Source organism: Mytilus edulis, chromosome 12, assembly GCF_963676685.1.
Source record: "Mytilus edulis chromosome 12, xbMytEdul2.2, whole genome shotgun sequence".
NCBI lineage: Eukaryota > Metazoa > Mollusca > Bivalvia > Mytilida > Mytilidae > Mytilus > Mytilus edulis.
Genome location: NC_092355.1, coordinates 49,146,751 through 49,173,527, shown reverse-complemented (window position 1 = coordinate 49,173,527; position 26,777 = coordinate 49,146,751). Strand labels below are relative to the sequence as shown.

The 26,777-nt window shown below is 31.3% G+C and overlaps 1 protein-coding gene across 1 annotated transcript in view; it reads right to left on the bottom strand.

Moving 5' to 3' along the window:
* The window catches only part of LOC139498697 (gamma-tubulin complex component 6-like), a gene marked incomplete at its 5' end in the record, with an annotated part of 47,672 nt that extends 23,281 nt beyond the window's left edge, over positions 1–24,391 (bottom strand). Inside the window, 15 exon segments of the mRNA XM_071287221.1 lie at positions 622–761; positions 2,434–2,525; positions 3,496–3,605; positions 5,334–5,400; positions 5,997–6,292; positions 7,827–8,037; positions 9,270–9,412; positions 15,885–15,930; positions 16,846–16,973; positions 17,424–17,480; positions 17,783–17,831; positions 18,346–18,437; positions 20,046–20,185; positions 21,439–21,560; positions 24,280–24,391. Coding sequence (XP_071143322.1) covers positions 622–761; positions 2,434–2,525; positions 3,496–3,605; positions 5,334–5,400; positions 5,997–6,292; positions 7,827–8,037; positions 9,270–9,412; positions 15,885–15,930; positions 16,846–16,973; positions 17,424–17,480; positions 17,783–17,831; positions 18,346–18,437; positions 20,046–20,185; positions 21,439–21,560; positions 24,280–24,391 — 1,805 coding nt within the window.
* Positions 24,392–26,777: the final 2,386 nt, after the last annotated feature.

The window sequence follows — 26,777 nt, the reverse complement described above, 5'->3', positions numbered from 1 at the left end:
CCACAATCAATCTAAGTATTACTTTTTGCTCCTTTAAAAGTCTAAAACTAATGGATGATAAAAGCTAAAATTGTGAAAATCAAACTTGAGTTTCATTTAGTCACAGAAAACAACATATCTAAATTAGAAAAGATTTTGTCAAGCAATTGCACATAAATGAACAGGCACTGTTTTTTTTTCTATGGAAGACAGGTTAAAAATCAATAAACTGTCTTTTACTGATATTACAGTGAGTACTATGGTAATAAGATGAGCAAGTTTATTGAATGTGTTTGCTTAAGGCCACCTGAACACATGAATCTGTGATTTGATGTTTTGCCAATGTCTTTATACAACCTGATAGAACATCAGTGATTCTTGAACATTTAAATTAGTGGTTAACATGTACCCTCTAAAACTAAGAAAAATTGGTATCTAACGAATAATATTGAATAAATAGTAAATGGTTTTTTTTCTACCAAAACTTACAAATATCAAAAAGAAGTTGTTGCATGATTGCCAATGATACAACTCTTCACAAGAGACCCAATGTCAGAGAAATTAACAACTATAGGTCATTGTACTGCCTTCAACAATGAGCATTTATATATGTTATAAGTTTTTTTTTCTACAATAGCTTACATCAGGACAGCATGTCTTTAGAAGATTGACAGACTTTCCACAACTGAAGATTTTCTTGGCGTAATCTCTGAGGAACAAAGGGACAGAATCCATCACTTCACTGGTCGTCAGGGTAAAACCATGGGTCCAATAATGCTTGTCTAAAAAAAGAAATCAAAGACTTAAATAACAAATCTGTTTTGTTTTTTCTCCATTTCTGAAGTCAATTACAGTTGGATCATTGGTATATATTTAAATAGATAGAATTTTCTTATACTATGCAAAAATAAAGATTTTTAATCCCTTTTTTTCAAAAATATAGTTTTAAGTATGCTTTTCCCTGCTATTTTTCAAAATACAAGATGTGAAAAAATGAACAAATTTGCAGATTGTCTACGAAAAAAACAATTGTGCAAATAAAAAGAAAGCTATGAGATAGAATTGTGAAAAAAAATATGAAAATAAAGTTTAATACTATGATTTAAGAAAATAAAAAATAAAAATAATGGCTCCAAATTTGTTTTCTTCCTAGAAGAAAAAAAATTAAAATTTCAATATCATTCCAGTATACAAAATTTAATACTTGAGTTATCTCCCTTTAAATGGCTCAGTTGAAAAATTTATTAACATAGTAAACATACACACATCTTTGGTATTTGTTTAAATATTTTGGATATGCAATAAATCACTTATATTTCTTTTATACAAATAAACTTTTTGTAAATTCTACCTTAAATTTAGCTAATCTAGGCAAAGAATTAGACCGATTATGTAGTACTGCTATCGTGCAATCCAAGATGGTGGTATACCGTAAATCTACCTTAATACTACAGATACAATACATACTTTTTTATGGTTGATATAATGAAACATAACTGGTCCCTGAGAAGAGCCCTTAATTGCAATATTGGAGACATGTTTATTTTTAACTGGCATTTATATGTACATGTACAATATAACGTTTCCACTCATCCATATTAACCACTTATGAGTTAACTTCCCTGGGTGAAATGCATGTTTTATGGAACAGCACTGATAAATTAAACAACAAGTTGATGGAGTCTTAACTGACATTGGGGGACTGTGTATCATTTTGTCATATATATATGCAAGAAAGTGTATAATGTGAAATGGTTAAACTCAATATTTTCTGGTCTTTTAGTGTTTCTGCAGTTATCGCAGAAAATACTGCTATTTAAGGTGGTACCTAACACTACAGGGAGATAACTCTGTAAAATCAACTAAACATTTTAATTACGTTGTGTTGTAAAGGGAATATTAAGCTTCTCAGTTATCAAAGTTGGTGTTTGTCAAACTGCTATATAACCAGTGTAATTTTTCTGATAAAATGGTTGGTTCAAAAATGTTGAAGTAAGTTGTTATAAGTGGTTAATATGGATGAGTGGAAACGTTATGTTGTACAAATTTTTAATATATTTTTGTTAAAGGGTCAAAGCAAATACTTTGTAGAAATTTTATGAAAATTAAACGAGCCAAATTAATTTTAGTGAAAGTGTTGGGTACCACCTTAAGGCCTGTCTATTCATTTAAAAACTGGGCTTTTTTTTATTGTTGGCAAAACACAATCAGTTATACTACCATCAAATTAATTTAATACTGTTTTATAATTTACAGAAACTCATATAAGTTAACTATTCTTAATTTATTTTGATGTTTATGGACAATTGGTAGGGTTCAACATTATTAAATTTTTTTGCTTCAGTCAGATTTTCTCTATTTATTAAAGTTTTCAAATTAATAGATAGAACTTTCATTTTACCCCATGTTCTATTTTTAGCCATGTCTGAATTCACAGTAGTCATCTATATTTACCTCTGAACTGGATGTAGTCCTCATTAACCTGAATCATAAATTCTCCATATATATCTCTATAGCGACCATGATATATCCAATCTTCTAAACATCTGTTGATAAACAAATTGTAAACAAGAATGTGTCCAAAGTACACGGATGCCCCACTCGCACTATCCTTTTCCATGTTCCATGGACCGTGAAATTGGGTAATAAATCTAATTTGGTATTAAAATTAGAAAGATTATACTATAGGGAACATATGTACTAAGTTTCAAGTTGATTGGACTTCAATTTTATCAAAAAACTACCTTGACCAAAAACTTTAACCTGAAACTCCCACTTTCATTTTCTATGTTCAGTGGACCGTGAAATTGGGGTCAAAAGTCTAATTTGGCTTGAAAATTAAAAAGATTATATCATAAGCAACAAGTTTACTAAGTTTCAAGTTGATTGGACTTCAGCTTCATAAAAAACTACCTTGACCAAAAACTTTAACCTGAACGGACGGGCGCACAGAGTGACGAACGGACGCACAGAAGAACGGAGCCACAGACCAGAAAACATAATGCCCCTCTACTATCGTAGGTGGGGCATAAAAATATATATGTATCCGCTCCTTTCTCAAGTAGAAAATTAACGCAAATATAAAATGTCACAAAGATGTACAACTTGATTCTTTGAATATTATCAAATGAATTTTAACATCACAAAATTACCGCAAAGTAAGCTAGAAAGGACTAGTTTCAAATCAAAGTATCCACGAAAATAAGTTGGTTCAATAACAGTATTTTTTTTTTAGATTCACAATTTACTCTTTATATAAACAAATGAAAAACTATTATTTGTTAAATAGATAATGTAAAAGTTTCATTCACATTAATATATTATGGCCCAGAAAATATACCTGTCTGAATACTACTTCTAGCAAATACCAGTACTATTCATAATATATCTTTTCAAAATACTTCTTCTTCGTTTTAAAAATTCCAATACTTCTTGACATGAATATAAATAAAAGGGGTCGGGTCACCTGAACCCAGCTTTCCTATATTTTTTTTAGTGCAAAAGTATTTCACTTACAACAAATAGGGAGCACAAGTGGTCTGTAAGATTGATAACATCATCGGGTAGCTGTCAGAACTGGCTGATTCTAATGTCTCTTTGTAAACATAACTCAGTAATTCAATACCCTGAAAAAAGAATGAAAACATCATAATTAGATATAGGAAGATGTGGTATGAGTGCCAATGAGACAACTCTCCATCAAAAAGTACTTGAAATTCATAAATTATTGTGATGTTATTATTGCAAAGCAAAATATATAATTGCAATAATTTAGACTTGCATTTTTTTATTTTGTGTATGAATTTAAGAGGATTTTTCTCAATAACTTAAAAATTAAAGTTGCATTAATAAATTCACATAATAAATTTCGAATTTCCAGCATTAGGTACGACGTCAAAAGTTCAATGTAGGATAAAAAACTTAATTCATAGTTTTTTCACTGACACCCTATCCTCCATCCCCTCTTACCCTCTTAACTTAATTTGGAAAAAATTGATTGACCAATTATGAATAAGGATATATATAAAATCGATGTCAATTAAACAAAACTTGCAGCAATTTTTGACCCCCCTCAAAACTATTTGAGTTAAGTTTTTTATCCTTCATTGATTTTTGAAGTCATCCCTTTCTGTTGATTCAATTTTTAGTCCGTAACAATTTTTTGTGTATTGAGGACATTTATAAAAATTTTATGGGCACTTGATTTCTTGGTGTTAAGGTGGTACCTAACACTACAGGGAGATAACTCTGTAAAATCAGCTAAACGTTTTATTACGTTGTGTTGTTAAGGGAATTTTAAGCTTCTCAATGACCAAAATAAGTGTTTGTCAAACTGCTCTATAACCAGTGTAATTTTTCTGATAAAACGGTTGGTTCAATTTTTTTTTTTTTTTTATTTTTGTCAAAGGGTTAAAGTATATACTTTGTCAAAATTTTAAGAAAATTAAACGAGCCAAATAATTTTAGTTAAAGTGTTAGGTACCACCTTAATATTACCACATTACCCCCTTCGGAATTTTGTAATTTCAAAAATGTTAACATTGTTTATGTCATTTACAAAATTGTGATGAGGTTTTTCAAAAATAAAAATTTTAAGTTTTGGTAACATTTAAGAGTCCAAATGACATATTTTTCAACTACATGTACCAACATTTTTTTATGAATCAGAAAAATAATGAAATATTTTTTTCCCAGTTCATGTGCCATGTTACAAATTCTTGTCTTGGTCAATGAAAGTTTTTTTGGCATTTTGATCTCAGTTAAGGTTTTGTAAAAAAAAAGTAATAGCTTCTCAGGAAATTTTCATTTTTAAGAAACAAAGTTTCTTTTTATTCCCAGTACAATACACCTTATCGCTAATCCCGGCTAACCCAGCCGCTTGAACTTTTGACGCATACAACAATCACTTTTTCATTGTGGCGTCAGATATTTTGTTATTTTACGTCAAAATTTTACGGGAACCTGTGTGATATCCAGTCATGGCGGATTAATAGCGATAAGGTGTATCATTTCCCCCACCAGAAACTTCCTAACATATTTTTTGCATGGCCAAACTGGGATTATACAAATACATTGAGACATTGTAATTTTTTTTTCAAAACTTCAAAATAAAACTAATGAATATCATGAAGCTCTAGCTTTTGATTGGAACTCTCTTTGAGCCATAGTTCATTTTGGAGGACAAAAACCTATCTATAGTAATCTTTGGCAGTTGCATCTTTCACAAAAAATAAAACCAATTTAGTACTTGTTTTGAAAAATATGAATATTTCCTTAAAAATTCAATCACATTGATAACCAATAAATTTAGAAAAGTGATAATGTTAATAATTAGCATATGATGAAGTACATACTGAAGGAAACTGCAGTTCTGCATGCGGATCAAACTGTTCCTCACATTGGCAAAGCCTTGCTAAAAATCTGAAAGAAAAAAGAAATTTCAATTATATTCTTTTACTTATTCAATTTTTATGCTTCATGGTCCCTCTGCATTTGTTTGCATACATTAGTAATGAACCTGTTGTTCAGCCGTTGTCGTTGATTTCTATTTCACTAGTCATTTTGCGGCCCTTTATAGCTTGCTTTTTGGTTTCTGTGTTGAAGACCATACTTTGGTTTACTTTTATAAATTGAGACTTGGATGGATAATTGTTTCATTCACACTCATACCATAGATTCTAATTCATATTTGCTGGTACAAGTAATTCTAGAAACTTCAGCCTCATAGCAAGAAGGCCAAATCACTCCTCTGTTTAACCCTTCAATACATAGTCTTATGTGTGAGTTCTTTATGAAGTTAAGCATTTATAGTTGGTCAATTTGAGTTTTTAAGTATTTATTTCCACTATCAACTTAAAACTTTCCTTAGAGTTTGGCATTTTTGGTATTTTACTTTTAACATGAATGTAATACATGTCTTTGGTGGCCTTTGGGTGTTTTCTTTCCTTTGGTGGGGTTGTTGTCTCTTTGACACATTTCCCATTTTCTTTCTCAATTTTATCATCTTTTTTTTTTACCTCATTTGTTTGAACAGCTGATGACACTGAAACTTCATTCTCAGTACTGTCACATTCTCTCTTATTGACAACACAACAGCTCTATAATGCTGTAGTACTTTTCTTATGGCTCCAATAAAGGCCTGGAAAATTAGTCCTTTCTTATAGAATGAGTCCATGGTCTGTGGCAAGGAGAAATAATTGAGTCTCATGTAGATGGCGCCACATTCCATAAAATCCTGACAGATATTATTCAGACTTTGTGGTGTGATTCCAGTAAAATGAGTTCCTTCCTTTATGTCAAATTTACCAACAGCCTGAAAAAATATAACAAATGACTCCACATGAACACACTGTAGCATGTTGTATTTTAACCAGCTGTCGATTTAGAATGAAATTCAAAACAGTGTGGCTGTGGCCATTGATTGACACATTAAGGTGGTACCCAACACTTTCACTAAAATTAATTTAGCTCGTTTAATTTTCATAAAATTTTGTCAAAGTATTTACTTTGACCCTTTAACCAAAAAAATAAAAATTTAAAAAAATTTGAACCAACCATTTTGTCAGAAAAGATACACTGGTTATATAGCAGTTTGACAAACACCAATTTTGATCATTGAGAAGCTTAATATTCCCTTAAGAACACAATGTCATTAAAACATTCTGCTGATTTTACAGAGTTATCTCCCTGTAGTGTTAGGTACCACCATAAATTCATCCATTGACTGGGACAATTTACGTGAACGTTTGTCTGTAATGACCACTGTTCACGATGTACCTACGATAGAAATTCAAACTGTGGGGTCACCAAAGGTTTCTTAACGCCTTCAATTATAAAATAATTCGAAAAATTAATCAGGAATAACCTTTAAGTTTTGATTTATATAATTGATATAAATCAAAACATCGTGTTATTTCTGATTAATTTTTCAAATTACTTTATTAAGGTGTTGAGAACCTTTGGTGACCCCATAGTTTAAGTGTCTTTAAAAAGTACATAGTGAGCAGTGGTCGTTACATACAAACGTTCACCTAAATTGTCCCAGTCAATGGATGAATTTAATGTGTCAATCAATGGCCACAGCCACACTGTTTTGAATTTCATTCTATTATTATTTCTTGGGAACCAATTTGAGAGGATTTCATAGGTTAATATAAAACATGAATTAAAAGGTTCAAAGAAGTCTCAATTTTCAATAGGCTAGTATGCACGAAATCAAATATCCATAGATACACTATTTCTCCTCAATTAATGAAAATTTGAAAATGAAAATGAGTACCCACCAAAATAAATGAATTAAGTGTACTTAGCACAACAGTGGTGGATCCAGAAATTTTCATAGGGGGGCGGGGCACTGACTGTCATACTTTAGTGATTCCCTGAATAATCAACCAAAGTTTTTTTTAACAAAAGCCCCCCCTCCCCCATTAAACCCGCCTCTCGCAGAAGTTTGTGCACACATTAAGTTAGGAATAATGTAAAATTTATTGTGAGTTAGCATCATGCAAGCCATATTTGTTGACATAATCATACGGTGAATCAACTCCTTATCTTATGACATAAGTTGTTAAAAAACACCACAGCAAGTTTTTTTCTTACGAATCTCACGGCAAAACAGCATCAGAGTTGACTTTATAAATAAAAAAAATGAATTCCTTTCTTCCCAGTGATTTAAACTATCTTGAGACCTGTACCTTAAGCCCTCTTTATCTGTAGGAGCTAGGTCAAAATGGATTGAACAGTCAAAGATAATTTCATAAGAATTTTTTACCAAAATATGAAATTTGGACCTAAGTTTTAAGTTTGAATTTGGGCTTTTAGATATATAAATACTATATCCCACTCACTGCATACAGTTCAAAGGTCACTGACGGAATCCCTAACATGACACTTATGATATTTTGGCACAGTTCCCGTTGTGAGACAAGTCTTCTTGGCGGCAATGTTACAGAAGGACATAGTATGTTGATCTCTCGTCTTTTCATATTGTACCACTCGTCTAAAGCCTCAGGTCCAGCTTCTGTAATGTAGGGCCTCTTTTCTGTACTTCCTGGTCCACTGTAAACATAGGTATAAGTCATTTTTGTTAATGTTAAATTTATTCAAATTTGCAGTTCATTATAAATATGTTTTTTGAATAATTCCTACTAGTGTTCAATCTGTAATGACCATTTATTAAACATACATACAGATTAACACTGAATTACAAAATAATACTTAATTCATAATAACATAATTTAGGATGTTAGACTTATTTCATAGGTTACAGACTTGCCAACCTTCATGATTTATGGGGGATTTCCTCCATAAGAGTTCTTGACCAAAATTTTGAATTCTTTATTATATAAACTAAACACCTCAAAACAGGCAATCAAATGAGTAAAAAGGATATTTAAGCACATACATACGCATTCAAACAATATAGAAGTAGATTAAAAACACTGATGACAATATAAGAGGAGCACTTGGTCCTCTTGCTCTTAAAACCCCCCATGGAGATTTTAATAAGGTGGCAGGTATAAGGTTACAATAAATCAAATGTTATACATTTATAGGGGAAAGCCCTTGAATTTCTAAATTTTATTAATCTAATTATAATATGCAAGTGCCAATCAATAGTTGTCGTATTGGCAATCACATCTCCTTATTTTTATAATAGTAATGTTTATGTTAATATTTGTACACCAGTTTGAGACATACCATTTACTCGACTCCCATGTATAATGTTTACTAAGAACATGAGATAAGCATTCCTCCCATATTGATGTCTCTTTAGGTGTAATACCACCAAATCATGATACGTCACATCCGGTTGTATACGAAAGTAGGTCTAAAAAAATATTCCCTTGAATTTGACAGTTGTAGGTAATTAATCCTACATTTTATTGCAATAAAAACATTTCTGTGTCATAAACATATGTCTTGGGTATTTCAAAACACCATTATTTTTTATTTGGAATTTCTATAGAAAATTTTGTAATCTTGAGGTTACATGGTGACTAAACCTTGTACACAGATAAAATAAGGGGAGACATTTGATTTGTTAACTTCCAATGATGGTTATTTTCTTATATGCAATGAAATGTTATGTGAATTATTTTCTATAGCACTGGACAGGATAAACTTTTACTCATGCCAAGTATTTCTTTATTTGAAACAAAGATAAATTCTGCACATTTTTTTGAAAAGTGCAAATTTAACAAAGACTAATAGGGGAAAATCAATGGTGGTATTACACCTATACCAGAATCCTGTGATACAATACTACAAGACATAGTATCTATACATACCATTTACTCGACTCCCATGTATAATGTTTACTAAGAACATGAGATAAGCATTCCTCCCATATTGATGTGTCTATACCAGAATCCTGTGATACAATACTACAAGACATAGTATCTATACCCGTTGAAGCCTTGTCATCCAAAACCTTTAATAAATAAATAATTAATCAATTCCCACAGTCATATATAGATTCTGCTACTGTATCAAATGTGGTACAATATTTTTCAACTTGAGAAATTTAAATTTTCAAATGAGTATTCTAATGTTAAAAATTTAAGTGTAGAGAGTGGAGAAATTTCGTATTGCACGAGATTTTATATGAATTTGGTTAAATATACTTACCATGAAATTACATTTATATTATATAGAATATGTTTGCTTTCACAACATGTTCTCATCGCAATTAACTAGGTGATTAAAAATTACATCCATGAGATGTACTCACCTACGTCATAGTTCACCTGTGTAACATACACTAGCTTTAGTTTTAATTTTTGCGTTCAAGAGAACGCATGTTTCTCGTCGGCAAGGATTTTTAACAGTTTACTGTTGAAAATCCTTATGTTTTATAAAAGACATTATTTGTTTTCGGAATATCAATATACGATTAATTTAATGTAAATCAGAATACAGCGCTTCTGCCAAGTTTCTGATATGCACGTTTTCGTCATTTTTACAGCTTACGAGTCTGGAAATACGACGACATAGAAAATGACCTTTGTTTAGCCGCCATTTTCAAACATTTAATCGGGTTCGAGGAAAGGCAGAATTTAGCTGTCAAAATCGGACATGTTACGTGAGTGCTACGTTTTTAAAAAGATATATATTTAAACGGATGTTTATTTCTTTTTTCACGCTCAGCTGACCGGATTTTTCACTGCATTAGAGCAATGCTACGAAACGGGTCGAGTGTAAAGTTTGGATAAAGTCGATTGTTTACAATTTGCAGTCTGTACACGAGACTGTGTAAACACATCACTATATTAAAATGAGAATAGGTATTATGACCAGATCTGATTGTTTTTCATGTGGAAAACGTCCGTATGGGAGCGTATACCACTATTGTCACTAGAACCTCAATTGGTTCGATTGTTTACAATTTGCAGTCTGTTACGTGTACACCTGGTACACGAGACTGTGTAAACACATAACTATTAAATCAGAATAGGTATTTTGACCAGATCTGATTATTTTAATGTGGATAACGTCCGTATGGGAGCGTATACCACTATTGTGACTAGAACCTCAATTGGTTCAATAAATTTCAATCAGAAAAGGGAATCTGCCCATTTCTGATTGTTTTACTTGGAAAACGTTCCATACAGGGAGCGTAGACCAACAGTGATACTGTTTTAACAGTTGATAAATACATCACAATCAGAATAGGGATTTTGCCCACAACTGATGATGTTTATTTGGTTAACATTTCATTCAGGGAACATAAACCATATTTATTGAAAATAAAACGTGCTCAATGGATCACTATAGACTTAAAATAGAATAGGGATTTTGCCCAAGTCTATTTGATTAATGTTGACATGTTTCATACAGGAAACATAGGAACTAGAACAACATGCATGATTTAGAATCTGTAAGTTGCATTCATTCTAATAAAATACAGATTTGATATCTTACATAAAATTAGATCATAACTATTTATTTATTGCACATTGATATTTATGGAGCATAGAATTGCACGTGGATGATTGTTGCAAATAAAATAAATTAGAATCAGACTAGTGAATTTAAGTCCAGGTCTATCTGACTTTTCTAGACATCCTTTCACCCAGGGAACATTATGTCTATTTTTATTATATTTTAAAACACCACAAGCATAGCTAATATTTGGTTGCACATTGTTTTTTGTGATGAACCAACAGTTTAGTCAATTAACATATTTGCTCATATTGATAATATATTGAGCAAGTGTCTGGAAATAGTCAAGACAGATATTAAAGACACTGAAAATGATACATTGTTATCTAGTACAATACAAATGTGATTGTAGTTTAAGCATACCAATACATACTTCTTTTAAATATGTCCAGTTTAAATCAGGACAGTAATTCTTAGAAGCCTGAAATATTTTTCCAGAACAGCAAATTGCTGTAAATATTTAATTATTTTTTTACTGATAAATAATTCTCCAATGCTCTAACAGACATGGAGACAGTAAGAATGGAGCACTGTTCTAAATACAGTTGATAGCTTGTGACAACTCTTTTTACTTATATTAAATTTCATGGTCAGTTTACTTATGACAAGAAGAACATGAATATTATAAGTATGAACTGCTATAACCAATTGTTTGTTTTTGTCGGCAGTAAGGAAACAAAGGCTTTTATATGTTTTTATGTAAACATTAGATTGTCTATTGAATAAAGAATTTAGGGGATGCCATGATGCATTTCAAAAAGACTCATTCAAGGTAATGGCTTATATATTGATTACATAATTCAGAGTGTACATTGCCAATGCATTTATTAAATATAATATGTACTAATTCTGTTTTGTTTTGAGTACAAAAAAAAAAAAAGAAAAAAAAAAAAAAAAAAAAAAGAGGTGATAACGTAAGACTTAAGAGACTATCTTACCCTCACTATATGGGAATCACTGTCAAATTATACATATATCTTCCAATCATGAAAGCAAAAGGAGTTTGGATGCTCTTTTAAAGATAGAAAATTATGCCTTAATTTACATCTTAAGTTTTCTAAGCAATGCCAACAGATGGGCAAGTTTCTGCTATAAGGATTCATTCATTGGGTCCGTTTTATTCTTATTGTGAGATTGGTAGAACCCAACAGTTTATGCAATGGCTACACATTGTTTTTCTTAGAGTTAAATATTGATTCAGAATTCTGATGTATAGAGGACTCAAATATGCTGATTTATAGAAACAAGATTATCATTAATTTAGATCTTGTAAGAAAATTAGTAAAATATTGGTAAATAAATAAATAAGATTTAAAGCATTGTGGATGCAGGATTTATTTAAAATGCTAGCCATGGTCTAGGAAATTGAAGTAGTTCTCAAGATTTGAAACTATCTATTATACAGCTCTTTATATAAACCTTTTATTTAGTCAGTCTTTACAAGATGCAGAAAAAAAGAAGAGTTTTTTTTTTTTGGAGTAACACATGATGTACCAATATAAACATATAATATATATACATTTTAATTGGTTCTCAAATTTTAGCACCAGTGTAGAAGCAGTTAATCTTACAGCAAAATGTAGGAAAAGCAATTTATTTAAAAGACTGATTAATAGTTAGCAAATAGCTTTCAATAGTCTAAGAATAGTACTTGGAAGTAAAATATAGTATGATAATTCCATGATTATATCAAATCAAATGCGAGACATTTTCTTAATATTATACCTAAATATTAAAATGTCACTGTTTATGTTTATTTTTGCTCATTATAAGCATAAAGTTACAAAAATCTAGTCTGGTCAAAGTCAAGTTGTATATTATCTATATGCAGGAAGGTTTTCCGAATGCATGTGATTTTAACCTCGGAATTGATGGTAATTATTCACTTTTCAATTTCCATATTACCAGCCAGAATAATATAAATATATAGCATACAGTTAGTATCTTATGCAAGAATATGCTACACAAAATTGAAATGTGTTTATTTTAAACAATTACTTTGAATTTTGATTCAATATTGTTTTGAAAGATGTGATTATTTAAATCACATTAATTTTGTTTTTGCCAAATCTGGGGACAAATGCAAAATTCTTCTGAGTGACTAAGTTAACCAAATGACTGGGTTGAATTCACAAAATACTACCAAAAGCTGTTTGGTTGATATATACATGTATTGAATCGTATCAGAATGTATAGGATTCAGATGAGGTGAACCAAGACAGAAATAAAATGAACATTTTTGATAGTGAAACCATTTCTGAAATAACTAAGAACACTTAAGGATACTGCAAGTTGGTACAAGTGTTTTCCATATTGCCAAACAAGTGTTTTTCTTTAAATACAACTATAGAACTATATTTGACAAGTTGCATTTTAGTATTTCTGATAGCGAAATAATTTCTGAAATTAATATAAACAATTGTCAAGAGCAACATACAAGAGTTGTTCATTATGTCAAATTTTTGTTTCTTTAAATTTGGAACTGTACATGGCAAGATATTCTAGAAAGTTAACCGTTGTGAATGTTAATTAGAAATATCAAAACATTTCTTTTTAGACAGATTTTTCATAGCTGGAGAAAATCATCTGTTAGCATTCTTTTTGGACTTATAAGGACAACAATCATGGCTTTAATTCAGCTCAACATCCAAATGTTCTGTGGAAGCAGTATATCAATGGAAACATGTATACTGAAACTTTTCCACTGATTTGTCCATTTCTGTATTTTTAAACTTGAGTAGTCCAATAAAAAACAAAAATATTGTTCATGGTTGAAATGGTAGACATTGTATTCAAAGGTTCTACCACTCATAGAAATTTTATCAGATTTTTTAAATTTAGTCAGTTTAGAGAATTGTCATTATACAATAGTACAAGACTTCTCTTGATGAAAATATTTTATTCTAAATCTATGAAATATTAAAAGTAGTATATCTAGCAGAGAAGCAAATTCTCAGGGACTATAACTTTAAAAAAGTTTAAAGATGAATCCAGATTTAGCATAATCATGAAACAACTTTGGTTTGAGTCTTTAATAAACTTTGATTGTATTAAGGACACCTATTTACAAAGTATATTTTAATGGTTTATAATTCTTTAATTAAGTAGAAAAGAATTTATTTCGAAAGATGTGATATTGATCAGGTTATCAAAAGACGACAGCAATCATATATTATCTGTTATTATATTAATATAGAGAAAACAATGGAAAGTTAAAGAAAGGTAATAATGTTTCCAAATAAACTTAATTTTCAAAGTGGAAAGTAATGAAATTAAGGTTGGATTAGTTCTTGTCGATTTGTACAAGCAACAAGAACAACCTATTCAGAAATAAATGCTTATTTACTGTTGCATAAATATTACAACACATTTAGCTCATAATGAAGGAGCTTTAATATAATTATTTCTATACTGACCTGCAGATTATTTATTCATCAGATATAGAAATATGGGGTATATATATACATGTGAGTGCCATTGAGACAACTCTACATCAAGTCTATTAATTTTGCATACTTGTATTTATACAATCTGCAAAGTTTGCCATTGATACATATAGTTATGCAGCATAGCTTCATTGTATAATAAATTCAGTAATTTCGGTTTTTACTAATATCCGTATTTACAAAATTTAATGGAGTTACTTTTTAAAAAATTTCACATAATTTTTTATATGTTGAAATTGTATGTGTGTGAGAGAATTTATCCTCCACCAAAAGAAATACTGCTTGTTAATCAGTAAATATTCTATATAATATAAATGTAATTTCATGGTAAGTATATTTAACCAAATTCATATAAAATGGTAATTTTTGAAATCTCAAGAAGAGATTTTATATGAATTTATAGGGTTAAATATACTTACCACAATCCACCACCACCCCTGGAATAAATTCAGTTTTTTGTTCACTTAATTGAAATTATTCAATTAAACGACAAATTAAAACTAAAGCTAGTGTATGTTACACAGGTGAACTATGACGTAGGTGAGTACATCTCATGGATGTAATTTTTAATCACCTAGTTAATTGCGATGAGAACATGTTGTGAAAGCAAACATATTCTATATAATATAAATGTAATTTCATGGTAAGTATATTTAACCCTATAAATTCATATAAAATCTCTTCTTGAGATTTCAAAAATTACCATTTGGTGGTAGGATCGGTTTTTCTAAGGATTTTTAAATGATATACAGACAAAATGAAATCCTTCTTTTGTGAAGATTATGTGGGATAAACTAAGATTTTTATGCTATCATATGAAATCTTAACATGGCCCCTGTTGTCAATATATTAGCAGCTTCCTTTAGCGTCCTCATCTCATTGTTTAATGTTAAAACTACTACATATGTCTCAAATGTAATACAAATTAACATGCTTTATTTATATTTTTGTGATAGAAAATTACTGTTAGATATGACAGCATTAATATATCTAATTACATGCTATTCCTACTTGTATTTTATAATCTAAATGGCTCATGAAACAGACATAATGTTTTACATTGTCTTATCGGGGCCTATTATACATGTAGCTGACTATGCGGTATGGGCTTTGCTCATTGTTGAAGGCCGTACGTTGACCTATAGTTGTTAATGTCTGTGTCATTTTGGTCTTTTGTGGATAGTTGTCTCATTGGCAATCATACCACATCTTCTTTTTTTATATAAGACATTGCAACTTCACAAAACAATTTGTCAATTTAAAATTCTGTTTAAGGGGTTAGACCTTGGTTCAGGGAGATAACTCTTTAAATCAGTTAAGCGTTTGCAAAAGTCTAGTTCATCAATGTATTTTAAGCATTTACCTGAAACAGATTGAAAATAATCTATGTAACCTAGAAGCTTAGAATGTATTTTTAAAAATGGTTGACACAAACGTACTGATGATTTTAAGAGTTACTTCCCTTTACCTAGGTCTACCTCCTTAAATAGTTCATCTACCCAATCAACATCTTACCATTTTATCAATAGATTGAACACTTGGAATTCTTATTTCAAACATTCTGAAATAAAAAAGCTAGCATGTAAACAATGTAAACCGAATCATGTGTAAGCATCTCTAAGTATAACTCCTGTATAAGGACTTGCAATAAATATTTTGTAGGAAATTAAAATCAACTTGTACAATCTGAACACATGTCAAGTTTGTATAAAATTTCAGTCCCAAAGGAGTTTAAACTCACAGATAATAGTCACATCACATCTTAATTGAGTTGTTACAGACATGTACTACTAAATTTAACTTTAAAACGGGCAGTAAAAACTTGAAGCAAAAAAAAATATCACTAATCTTCATTTGATTTGCTCTGCTGTAAATATATTACCAAAAAATGGTTAGAGAATTTCCCTTTATTTCTAAGGTTGGTCCTGAAATTAAAAGCAATGTTAGTCATTTGGTCTCTTGTGGACAGTTGTTTCATTGGAAATCATTAATGCATACCACATCTCCTTATTTTTATATGACTATAACAAAAAAAGAGGTTCCAAGTTCTTTTCCTCCTGTAACAAAAATTACATCAGTGCCCAGCTCTGAATAAAAATAGACTAGTATGCTAATTATATTCTGTTACTGAGAACACTTTTTAAATAGATACATTGTTTTGTAAACAAAAAATAATAATTCATCATAAATTTTTTATTACAGTCAATTCCATAGAGTGTGTAGGCAAAGATACTATCTTTGGTTAGCGTGCTTGCTAGCTGAACCGTGAAGTCACTATTAGGTTTATGTTTACTACGCTCCTTTTAAAGTAGACTAGTCCAACAGATAACCAATCTATCTGTCTGTAGAACTATTCTTCTTCAAAAGGAGGGTAGTATACCTTACCTTATAATGACTTCACGGTTCAGCTTGCAAGCAAGCTAATCAAAGATATTACCTTTGCCTACACACTCAATGGAATCGGCCGTAAACATACCCACTATCTTCGTCATCTGGTAAATCAGGAAGTTCTAATTTGTCTTCAAGGGAGGTAAACTTTCCTTGTACCAGTCCACCAAACAGGGTACCAGTTGTCATTCTTTCATGTTGATCATTGAGATACCCCTATAAATGGTCAAAATAATGTCAAACATCAGGCAAAGTATAAGAGTAAATATATCAAATAATCTGTATAAACTGGATTTCAAGTCAATCTTAATTTACCTTTTCCTTTTTGTCGTTCATAATGCAAAGTATAAAAGAACATGTATTAAATGGTATGTAAACTGGAAAGTTATCCTCAATTTTCTTTTTCCATTCTTTCTTTATTAATTTTCAAAATCTTCTTAACTCTTTTGTAATTGGATCATAAAATAAGCAATATACATCTTGTTGCTATTCAGAATTCTAAGAAACTTAAGGGCATACAATAATAACATTCGAACTATGTCACAGGTATTTTCTCTTGAGGCATCAATATCAGAAAGTGACATCTGATATCTTGTTAAGATGGACAAATCGAGATAAAGTGTATTGGAAGTGTACTTATAGATATGTGTAATATGCATTAAATACCTTTACATTAAACAAACTGTTTCCTTGGAGATCTGTTCCTGGTGTTACTTGAAAGATCTAGAATTGTAATTAAAAAGATAAATGTATACCAGTGTGAATTCATATTCCCCTAACATTTATCCTTATAATTAGTATTTTTTGTTCTCTGTTTGTATTTAATGATAAATCTTGGGAGAACAGCCATTTTTTTTTTTGAAGAATTGACTGAACAACACTTTAATTCACCAATCGGGCAATGAGATAATGATCATGGCAGCAAGTTAAAATATTTTCTCAAACCCATTTTAAAAATCTTTCTTTTTTAGCAAGGACTCCAAATATCTCTTTTATCTCCTATAACTTTAATAAATATCAATTACCTTAGTAAAAGGTTCAGGTTGTCTCACTGGATCAGCCATAAAAATCTCCCTAAAAATAGAAATAATACACTTCAGGGAATACCACAAATGTTACCTAGTTTTTGGTGGGGTTCGTGTTGCTTATTCTTTAGTTTTCTATGTTGTTTCATGTGTATTATTGTTGTCTATTTGTCTTTTTCATTTTTAGCAATGGCGTTGTCAGTTTACTTTCGATTTATGAGTTTGACTGTCCTTTTGGTATCAGAATGAGTATTCTAAGGGAAAAGTCAATAGCTTTGTCTTTTGTAAGTCAGAGACAATGTCAGCTGCTAATCTAAAACGAGTGGGTAAAAGAACTTTTGATTTGGGCAGACGGTAACAGAAATGCAGTTGCAGAAGTTTTACCTTCTAGCTGTAATTTGTCTAAATGGTATATTTTCTTATTGACAATCTATTGCCACACCTCTTATTTTCATGTACAACTTGATGTGTGTTGGTCTCAATTTACAATTTTCATATCACAGTGATGACAATAGTGACAATGGAGTCCTGTACTATAAACTGACAATACTATAAAATCTTACAGTGGATAATGCATGTAAAACTTGTTGTCTGGTTGAGTCACATGACAATCTCCATAACACTGTGGTCCCCATGGTAACACTAGGGTATCTGTCTGTAAAAACAAAAGTTTGTTTCTCTGTAATAAAAACAAGAGGCTGTCACAACGACAGCAAACCGGATTTATTAACATTTATTTGTGTCCTGGCAATATCACAAGAACCATTACTGATAAATGGTGAAAGTGAAAATCGTCAATATCAAATTTGACCTCCATTTTGTCATCAGTATCAACATATTAAAATTTGAAAAGCTTAGATTGAATGGTTCATGAGTAAATGCAACAACGTGAATGGAAACACCATTTTACGATCTTTCAAGAACCATAACTCCTGAACGGTAAAAGTCAAAATCGTCATTATTGAACTTGACCTCTATTTTGTCATCAGTAACAACATATTAAAATTTCAAAAGCTTTGGTTGAATGGTTCATGAGAAAATGCACGGACACGACAGGAAACACCATTTTTCAATCTTTCAAGAACCATAACTCCTGAACGGTAAAAGTCAAAATCGTCATTATTGAACTTGACCTCCATTTTGTCATCAGTAACAGCATATTAAAATTTCAGAAGCTTTGGTAGAACAGTTCATGCATAAATGCACGGACACGACTGGAAACTCCATTTTTCAATCTTTCAAGAACCATAACTCCTGAACGGTAAAAGTCAAATTCGTCATTATTGAACTTGACCTCCATTCTGTCATTAGTAACAACATATTAAAATTTGGGAAGCTTTGGTAGAACAGTTCATGCGTAAATGCACGGACAACTCCATTTTTTCAATCTTTCAAGAACCATAACTCATGAACGGTAAAAGTCAAAATCGCCATTATTGAACTTGACCTTCGTATAGTTGCCAGTAATAACATATTAAAATTTTAAAAGCTTTGGTTGAACGGTTCATGAGTTAATGCACGGACAACATTTGATTGCCGCCCGCCCGCCCGCCCGACCGCCCGCCCGCCGTACATCCCCAAATCAATAACCGACATTTTTGTCACAAAAATCCGGTTAAAAACCCTGAGGTTTAGTTCTATTTCTTTCCGCTATGTTTTTTGTTTTGTAGCATTTGATGCCACTTTAAATTTTAAGGTATTGCTTGATAGAAACGGACAATATTTATACTATAGGGAATATTGCAAAGGTAAAGGAAAATATTAAAATCAATCAATATTCAAAATACAATGACATTGATTTTTTGTAATTCATTCTTTAGAAATGTTTTAGTTGTTAAAGCAAATACTGTAAAATTGTCTTTTTTAAAGAGGATCCACAATTGAAAAATACCTATATATAGTTTCCTTTATTGCAAGCTGACCTCTTCAAGTCTACTGGGTTCCTGTTCAGAATTCTTCACTATTGATTCTCTTATTTTTAAGTAAGACTTATATTGCTGCTAAGATGTACTAGTTTAAAACTGGGTACCTGTTCAGATTATCTCTTTACTTAAAGGATACCCGTTTGGATTATCCTCTTAAAGCATACATGTTTTGACCTGACAGCTTGGTACCTGGTCAGACATGTCAGATGATCCAATTACTTTAAGCAAACGTAGTTTAGGTCTGACAACTGAATAAATATGTCGGATTCTCCCTTTTAAACCATTTTTGTTTAGGTTTTACAACTGGATCCCAGTTCAGATTATCCCTTTAAGCATACCTGTTCAGGTCTGACAACTGGGTACTTTGTCTCTCCATATCCAACAACTTCTTTATCTGTCTGGTTGGGAAATTCTGCCAAAGCCACAAGTAATGTTAATACTGATCTGATGGATTCCTGCTCAACACTGTCTTCTTCATCTGATAAAAAAACATCTTATTTTTAATCCAAACACTTAACAATTGGAGATCGAGCACTTTTTCGATCTCCTACAACAAGATTGGTTATCCTTGTGATTACAATTTCCCTTTACATAACATTGTAAAGGTATTAAAGAAATATGCTGTGTGCCTGTTTAATATAGATAATTTGCACATGATTGCCATTTTGACGAAGTTTCTGATTGTTGAAGGTCATACAGTCATGACAGTTGCATATAATTGCTTACATAATAATATGGACAGCAATTCAACAAAAAGGCTCAACAATTTCTCAATTGAACTGTTTCTAATTTTTATGTCAGGGGCCATTTATAGCTGTCAGATCATATGGTATGTGATTTCTCATTGTTGAAGGCCATACAGTTGCCTGTAAATGGTTACATAATAGTAGGGACAGGAATACAACAAAAAGGCTCAACAATTTCTATATTGAACTGTTTCTAACTTTTATGTCAGAGGCCATTTATAGCTGACCATATGGTATGTGATTTCTCATTGTTGAAGGCCATACAGTTGTCTGTAATGGCTCACATTTGACCTTTGGTGGATAGTTGTCTCATTGGCAATCTTACGTTATTCACACCTCCTCATTCTTATATTATAAAGCTGTAGTATACAGGTGAAATATTGGATTTTTTATTTTGATTTTCATGTACATATATTATATATATTCTAGACAGAATATTTTTCGGAAAACAATCTAAAATGAGACACGACAGTCGTTGACACATGTACATTTTAGATACCGGTAGATAGTAAAGGAGATATCTAGATATCTATATAGGCAAATATATTCTTAATTTTTGCTTTAAGCATACATTCAGTATTCTCCTTAAGAATTTTTTATATCACCCTGGTAAACAGGAAATTTTGAAATACCATCTTGTTTCTAGAAAATATAGCATCACATCCATAACAATATCTATCAGAAAATAATTTCAGATAGCATCACATTCTAGCAATATAGCATCATATTACTATGATGCTAAAAGACCCTGGGGAGAACACTGTACATGTATATCAAGTAGTTTTGGCTGACAAGAGGAGGGGTAAAATTCATTTCTCCCAGGAGCATAAGAGATGGTATAGTCTATTTATATGGGGACCATATTTGACACTTTCCCTTCAATAATATGTTAGGGAGTCTTGGCTAACATGAACTACATGTAATATATATGTCAACAACTTCTTATTTCTGAATTTGGTGTGGGTTATCTGCCACCCATCCATACCTCCCAGTAAACTGTCAAATAAAGATTCTAGTCTGTTAGCCTCATCAAACTTTCTCTTGTATCTCAGCTGAAGAATGAAGGATAGTATGTTGATTCTTTCATCCTTTCCTTTGTCATCAATTCTATAACAAAAACAGAAAGTAAAATAAACATGTTTTTAAAAATGGCTGACATACATGAAACATACATGTACAAATATACCATGTATCATTAATCAGTTATCTAAATAAAAAAACATTTGGTACAATTTATGACAATGCTCTTATCTTTCTCTGTAACCATGTATAGTAAATGTTGAGTCTACCACTGAAGCAGATGTGATACGATATTTATCCACTAGAGACAGTTAAATTTTCATATTTAAAATGTGATGCTCGCCGAGCATTTTAAATATTTAAAATCTAACTGTTGAGAATATCATATTACACGAGATTTGGTGGTGAAATCTATTTTTCTAATGATTTTCATACGATATGAAAACAATCTTAAGTCTTTCTTTTCAAAAGACCTGCAAAAACATGTGTTCTTTCTAGGCAATATCATCAGGCATGGTCACCTTTTTCCATGACTTCACAATACGAATTTCAGAGGAAAGCAAGAAAATTCATAATCAAATATTGACCAATGAAGAACTGAAATCAAACCGATCACATGTTGATTAAATAAAAATAGTCAACAGGTCAGGAAAAGGATAAATCAAGTAAGAATTAGAGAAATTTATTTAACAAATATGGCTCTGGTTAAACATTATTTGATTTTACTAAACATTTCTGCTCTTTCTCATGTTCATATCTAACCTCCTCAATTTTTTTTTTTAAATCTAAAATAATAATCAAAAAGCTTGTAAGCACTGAGGGTAAAGATTGCTTCAATTTATCAGTGGGAAGTGAAATTAAATATTGCATTTGTTGTAGTGGATTTAACAGCAATTCTAGACAAAGGAAGATAACTCCAATTTTTTTAAGATGGCTTTAACAATGACATCAGGCCAACATTAAAAATATCTTTGTTTCCCCTCTCCCGACTGGGGTTGTTAGGGTATGGGTAGGTAGGTAGGCAAATTATTTTATTTTATTTCTTGATATGGTTTTCTATATTGAATTTGTACAAAATTCAACAGGTAAGGCTCAAGTCAAGAAAAGTGGGGTATTCCCTGTATTCTAATTCAGTGGACACCCCAGTTTTCTGGTGTTAAAAAAAACAGTATACAGGAACTCCTTTTTTTTCCTATTCATTTAATCTAATAAAATCTATAAAAGCGCACATTCTACTTGTGATAACAATGCTTAATGATAGCAAGTGTTCTTTTAGTTAAAAAATCAAGCTTATTTCAAGTCTAATTTGATGCATAACTCACAACAAAACAATTCCTTTGTTCACCAATGAATACCTTGATCATCAATTATGAGATGACAAAAAGATACAGGTATGTTAATCACTTGGAAATTAAAATTCAATGTATAAATTTTTTCAATTGAAGTGAACATAAATCAGTTATGTTCAGTTACACCTGGATCATGCAGCTTGGTCAATTGATTCCTAAACAAAGATTTGTATGTTTTTTCGAGTTCTAGAAGAAACAAGGCTTCACTTTGTATTCATGTTTTGTATTTCCTAAAATGCTTTTAATAAGTATTTACGAATTCTACTGATGCAGTTATAACGTCCCCCTTTGTAATTTTCATGCCATAAATGAAAAAAAGGAAACCCCATTTAAACTGGGTTTGTTTTACACCAGAAAACAGGGCCCACATTTCCTGACTTGTGCCCAACCTGTTCAAAGATAAAGTAGATAGATTTTAAAGCACGAGTCGGGCCATTTTTACTCAAAGTCTTTAAGATTGTATCCTTTAAACAGGAACAGAGGTTAGACACAAAGCAAATATAGATGCAATCAGCGGGTTGAAAGATGCTTCAGGTTTTTTTTTTTTTTTAAAAAGATCACCCTTGCACACAAACAAATCGTGTGGCAAAGCATTTTGTTTGTTTTCCTTAATTCCGAATCATGTAGAGGCTTCAATGCAAAAATACCTTGATTTAAAACGCTCGTTGACTACAGCATCGGAAAGATATCACAAATAACCAACATAGCAAAAAAAACAAAAAAATAGTGTACAAGAATGGCCAATAAAATTTTTCGGGTCGCGGTGATTTTACCGGGTCGGTCGTGTGAGGGGAAACAAACAATATTTTATTTTTGGCCTCATTTATGTTTTTAAGAACAGATATTAGATTCCTGCACCTTGCAAAAGTCATGTAATTTTCTTGACAAGTGTAACATCATTTTGTACCTTCACTACCTTGATTATCTGAGCAAATATTACTTCGATAAATTTGTGGAAATGTTCATGGATAGGATGTATAAAATGTTATGATCAATGCACTATATTTTGTGTATCAAAAAAGGTAGTGATAAGTCTTGTAAGGTTAGATATCAAGTCAGTCCCATAAGGTTTTGATTGCATTTCATGCAATCTTTACCTTAAAAAGATTAAGATACTCATCCTGCTCATAACCACATGATTATTCAAAGAAACTTTTGGTTAAAATCTTATGTCAGATGAAAAAAAAGAGAACTTGAAAGGCAATGCCACAGTCTACACCAACAACTGTTCAGACCAATATTCCTCCATTTTCCTTATATTTCTAATCAAAGTTTGGCAAATATTTGCTAGTCAAAATAAAATTTTACTAGGCTGGGGTTTCAGACTAGTGGCTAATGGTGCAGACTGATGTCATCTCCATTAATTGACATGATTGAATTTGAAGGTTGTGATAAAGCTGAAGTGTAAACTGAAAATGTGAAACAATAATTGAGAGCTATACAAACATAACAAGTACCTCTGTTGACTTCTGAGATAACCAAACACAGTATCATAAACCTTCCTCTGTAACGTCCTATTGATGTGCTCTCTCGTTTCTGTCGGTTGTGTGAGAAAAGCCCGCTGTGGATCATGTTTCAGACAATTTTCACATAGCTCTTTTATTAGGCTTGGTACACTCTCTGTACAAGTTGTCATCTTTCTGCTTTACATTGTTATCTGAAGTTAAAAAAAGAGTTCATTTTCATATGTACATGTTTACATGGTTCATGTAAGCCAATAAATGTATCTGCTTTTGAAGAAAAGTCCATTTCTGATCTGCATTTAACCCTTTCCTCCATGCAATTTTGTTTCTTACATACATGATTTGCATAGAATTTATTCAATAAAAAAAAAATCATCAATTTTAAAGTATTTTATGCATTGTGAAAATAAATATTTCATCAATGTAATTCAAATTAGATATTCTCGAGAATATCCTTTTCATATTGGATACATTTTTTTGTATGCAGACATTTTGTAGTCAAAGCATTTCAACTAAGGTCCTACACAGGGGTCAAAAGGCGTCATTATGGAGTAAAAGGGGTGGCGTCAAAAAGCGTCATCACTGACACTATTGTTTGTAGTAGTTTTGAACTGTTTTCGTCATATTTGATATTAATTTTCATCAGAACTTTCAACAATTTAGAAATAAAAGAAAATGCTCAGAAATGATTTCATGAGTCAAACAGGTGCTTCAAGTTCCTTTAATATGTACATGTACTGCACATGCATACGTGACTGTATGAAACCATTAAGTATCAATTACACATTGTTACACTAGAGATACAAATATATATATCCCTTAGGCCAACATTAAAAATATCTTTGTTTCCTCTCCCGGACTGAGGTTATCAGGGTATGGGTAGGTAGGTAGGCAAATTATTTTATTTTATTTCTTGATATAATTTTTCTATATTGAATTTTAACAAAAAAGTGGGGTATTCCCTGTATTCAGTGTACACCCCAGTTTTCTGATGTTAAAAACAGTATACAGGGAGCTCCTTTTTCCTATTCATTTTATGGTATGAAATCTACAAAAGCACACATCCTTCATGTGACAACAATGTTTAATGAAAGCAAGCGTTTAATTAGTAAAAAATCAAGCTTATTTCAAGTCTAATTTGATGCATAACTCACAACAAAACAATTCCTGTGTTCACCAATTCATACCTCGATTATCAATTATGAGATGACAAAAAGATATATGTTTATGACTTGGGAATTAAAATTTAATGAATAAACATTTTCAATAAAAGTGAACATAATTCAGTTATGTTCAGTTGCACCTGGATCATGCAGCTTGGTCAATTAATTCCTAAACAAAAGATTTGCATATTTTTTCGAGTTCTATAAAAAACAAAGCTTCACTTATATGTTTTGTTGTTCGTAGAATACTTTAAGTATTTACAAATTCAACTGATGCAGTTATAACGTAAAACGTGCCCTTTTGTAAATTTCATGCCATAAATTGAAAAATAAAAACACATTTAAAATGGTCTTGTTTACACAAGAGGTGAAAGCAGGGAATTCACGTATCATAGACACTTCAATGCAAAAATGCCTTGATCTAAAACGCTTGTTGATTACAGCATCGGAAAGGTATGACAAAAAACCAACGCATGTTTACTACAGCATGGGAAAGATATCACCAAAAAACCAACATACAATGTAGCAACAAAAAAATTTTTGGACAAGACTGGCCAATAAAAATTTTCGAGTCACAGTGATTCTACCGGGTCGGTGGTGGGAGGGGAAACAAACAATATTTTATTTTTGGCCTTACTTGTCAAATTTATCTAAAAAATTAAACATATGAAAAAATCTGTGGAGAATCGGGATTCATTTTGAATTTATCATAAAAATGTCACTTACCGTTTTCATTTCATTTAAACAGTGAAAATCGAAAGTAAAAGTGATTTACTCTTGATATATTAACAACAGAATGGTTCCAATAAGGATTTGCACAAATCCTTGGTTCCAATTTAATAGAAATGATTTCCAAATTATTGATTAAAATGTCTTATATAAGGAAAATGATTAAGCAGTGAGTAAGTCATAACAAGTTCATTTCTGTTGTGATTCCTGGTTTTAAAAGAATGGAATCAAATTTCTGTTGATCACAAATGTCCCCTGGAACAACTTGAAGTGAAGAATCTATGACAAATTGCCCCACTGGCATATCGCCCCACTTTTTCACCAACTCGACCCACTTTTTAAAAAATTCGCCTCAAACTGGTTTGCCAAATTGCCCCACTTGCATTGACTTGTGAAATGGGTTAAATCCCATTAATATTACTACTGCCAACTCACCCCACTTATCTACACAGAATACAAAAAAGCTAAAATTTAATTAATTATTATTGTTAACTAGAAATGGGCACATTAACTAGAGGCTCTAAAGAGCCTGTGTCGCTCACCTTGGTCTATGTGCATATTAAACAAAGGACACAAATGGATTCATGACAAAATTGTATT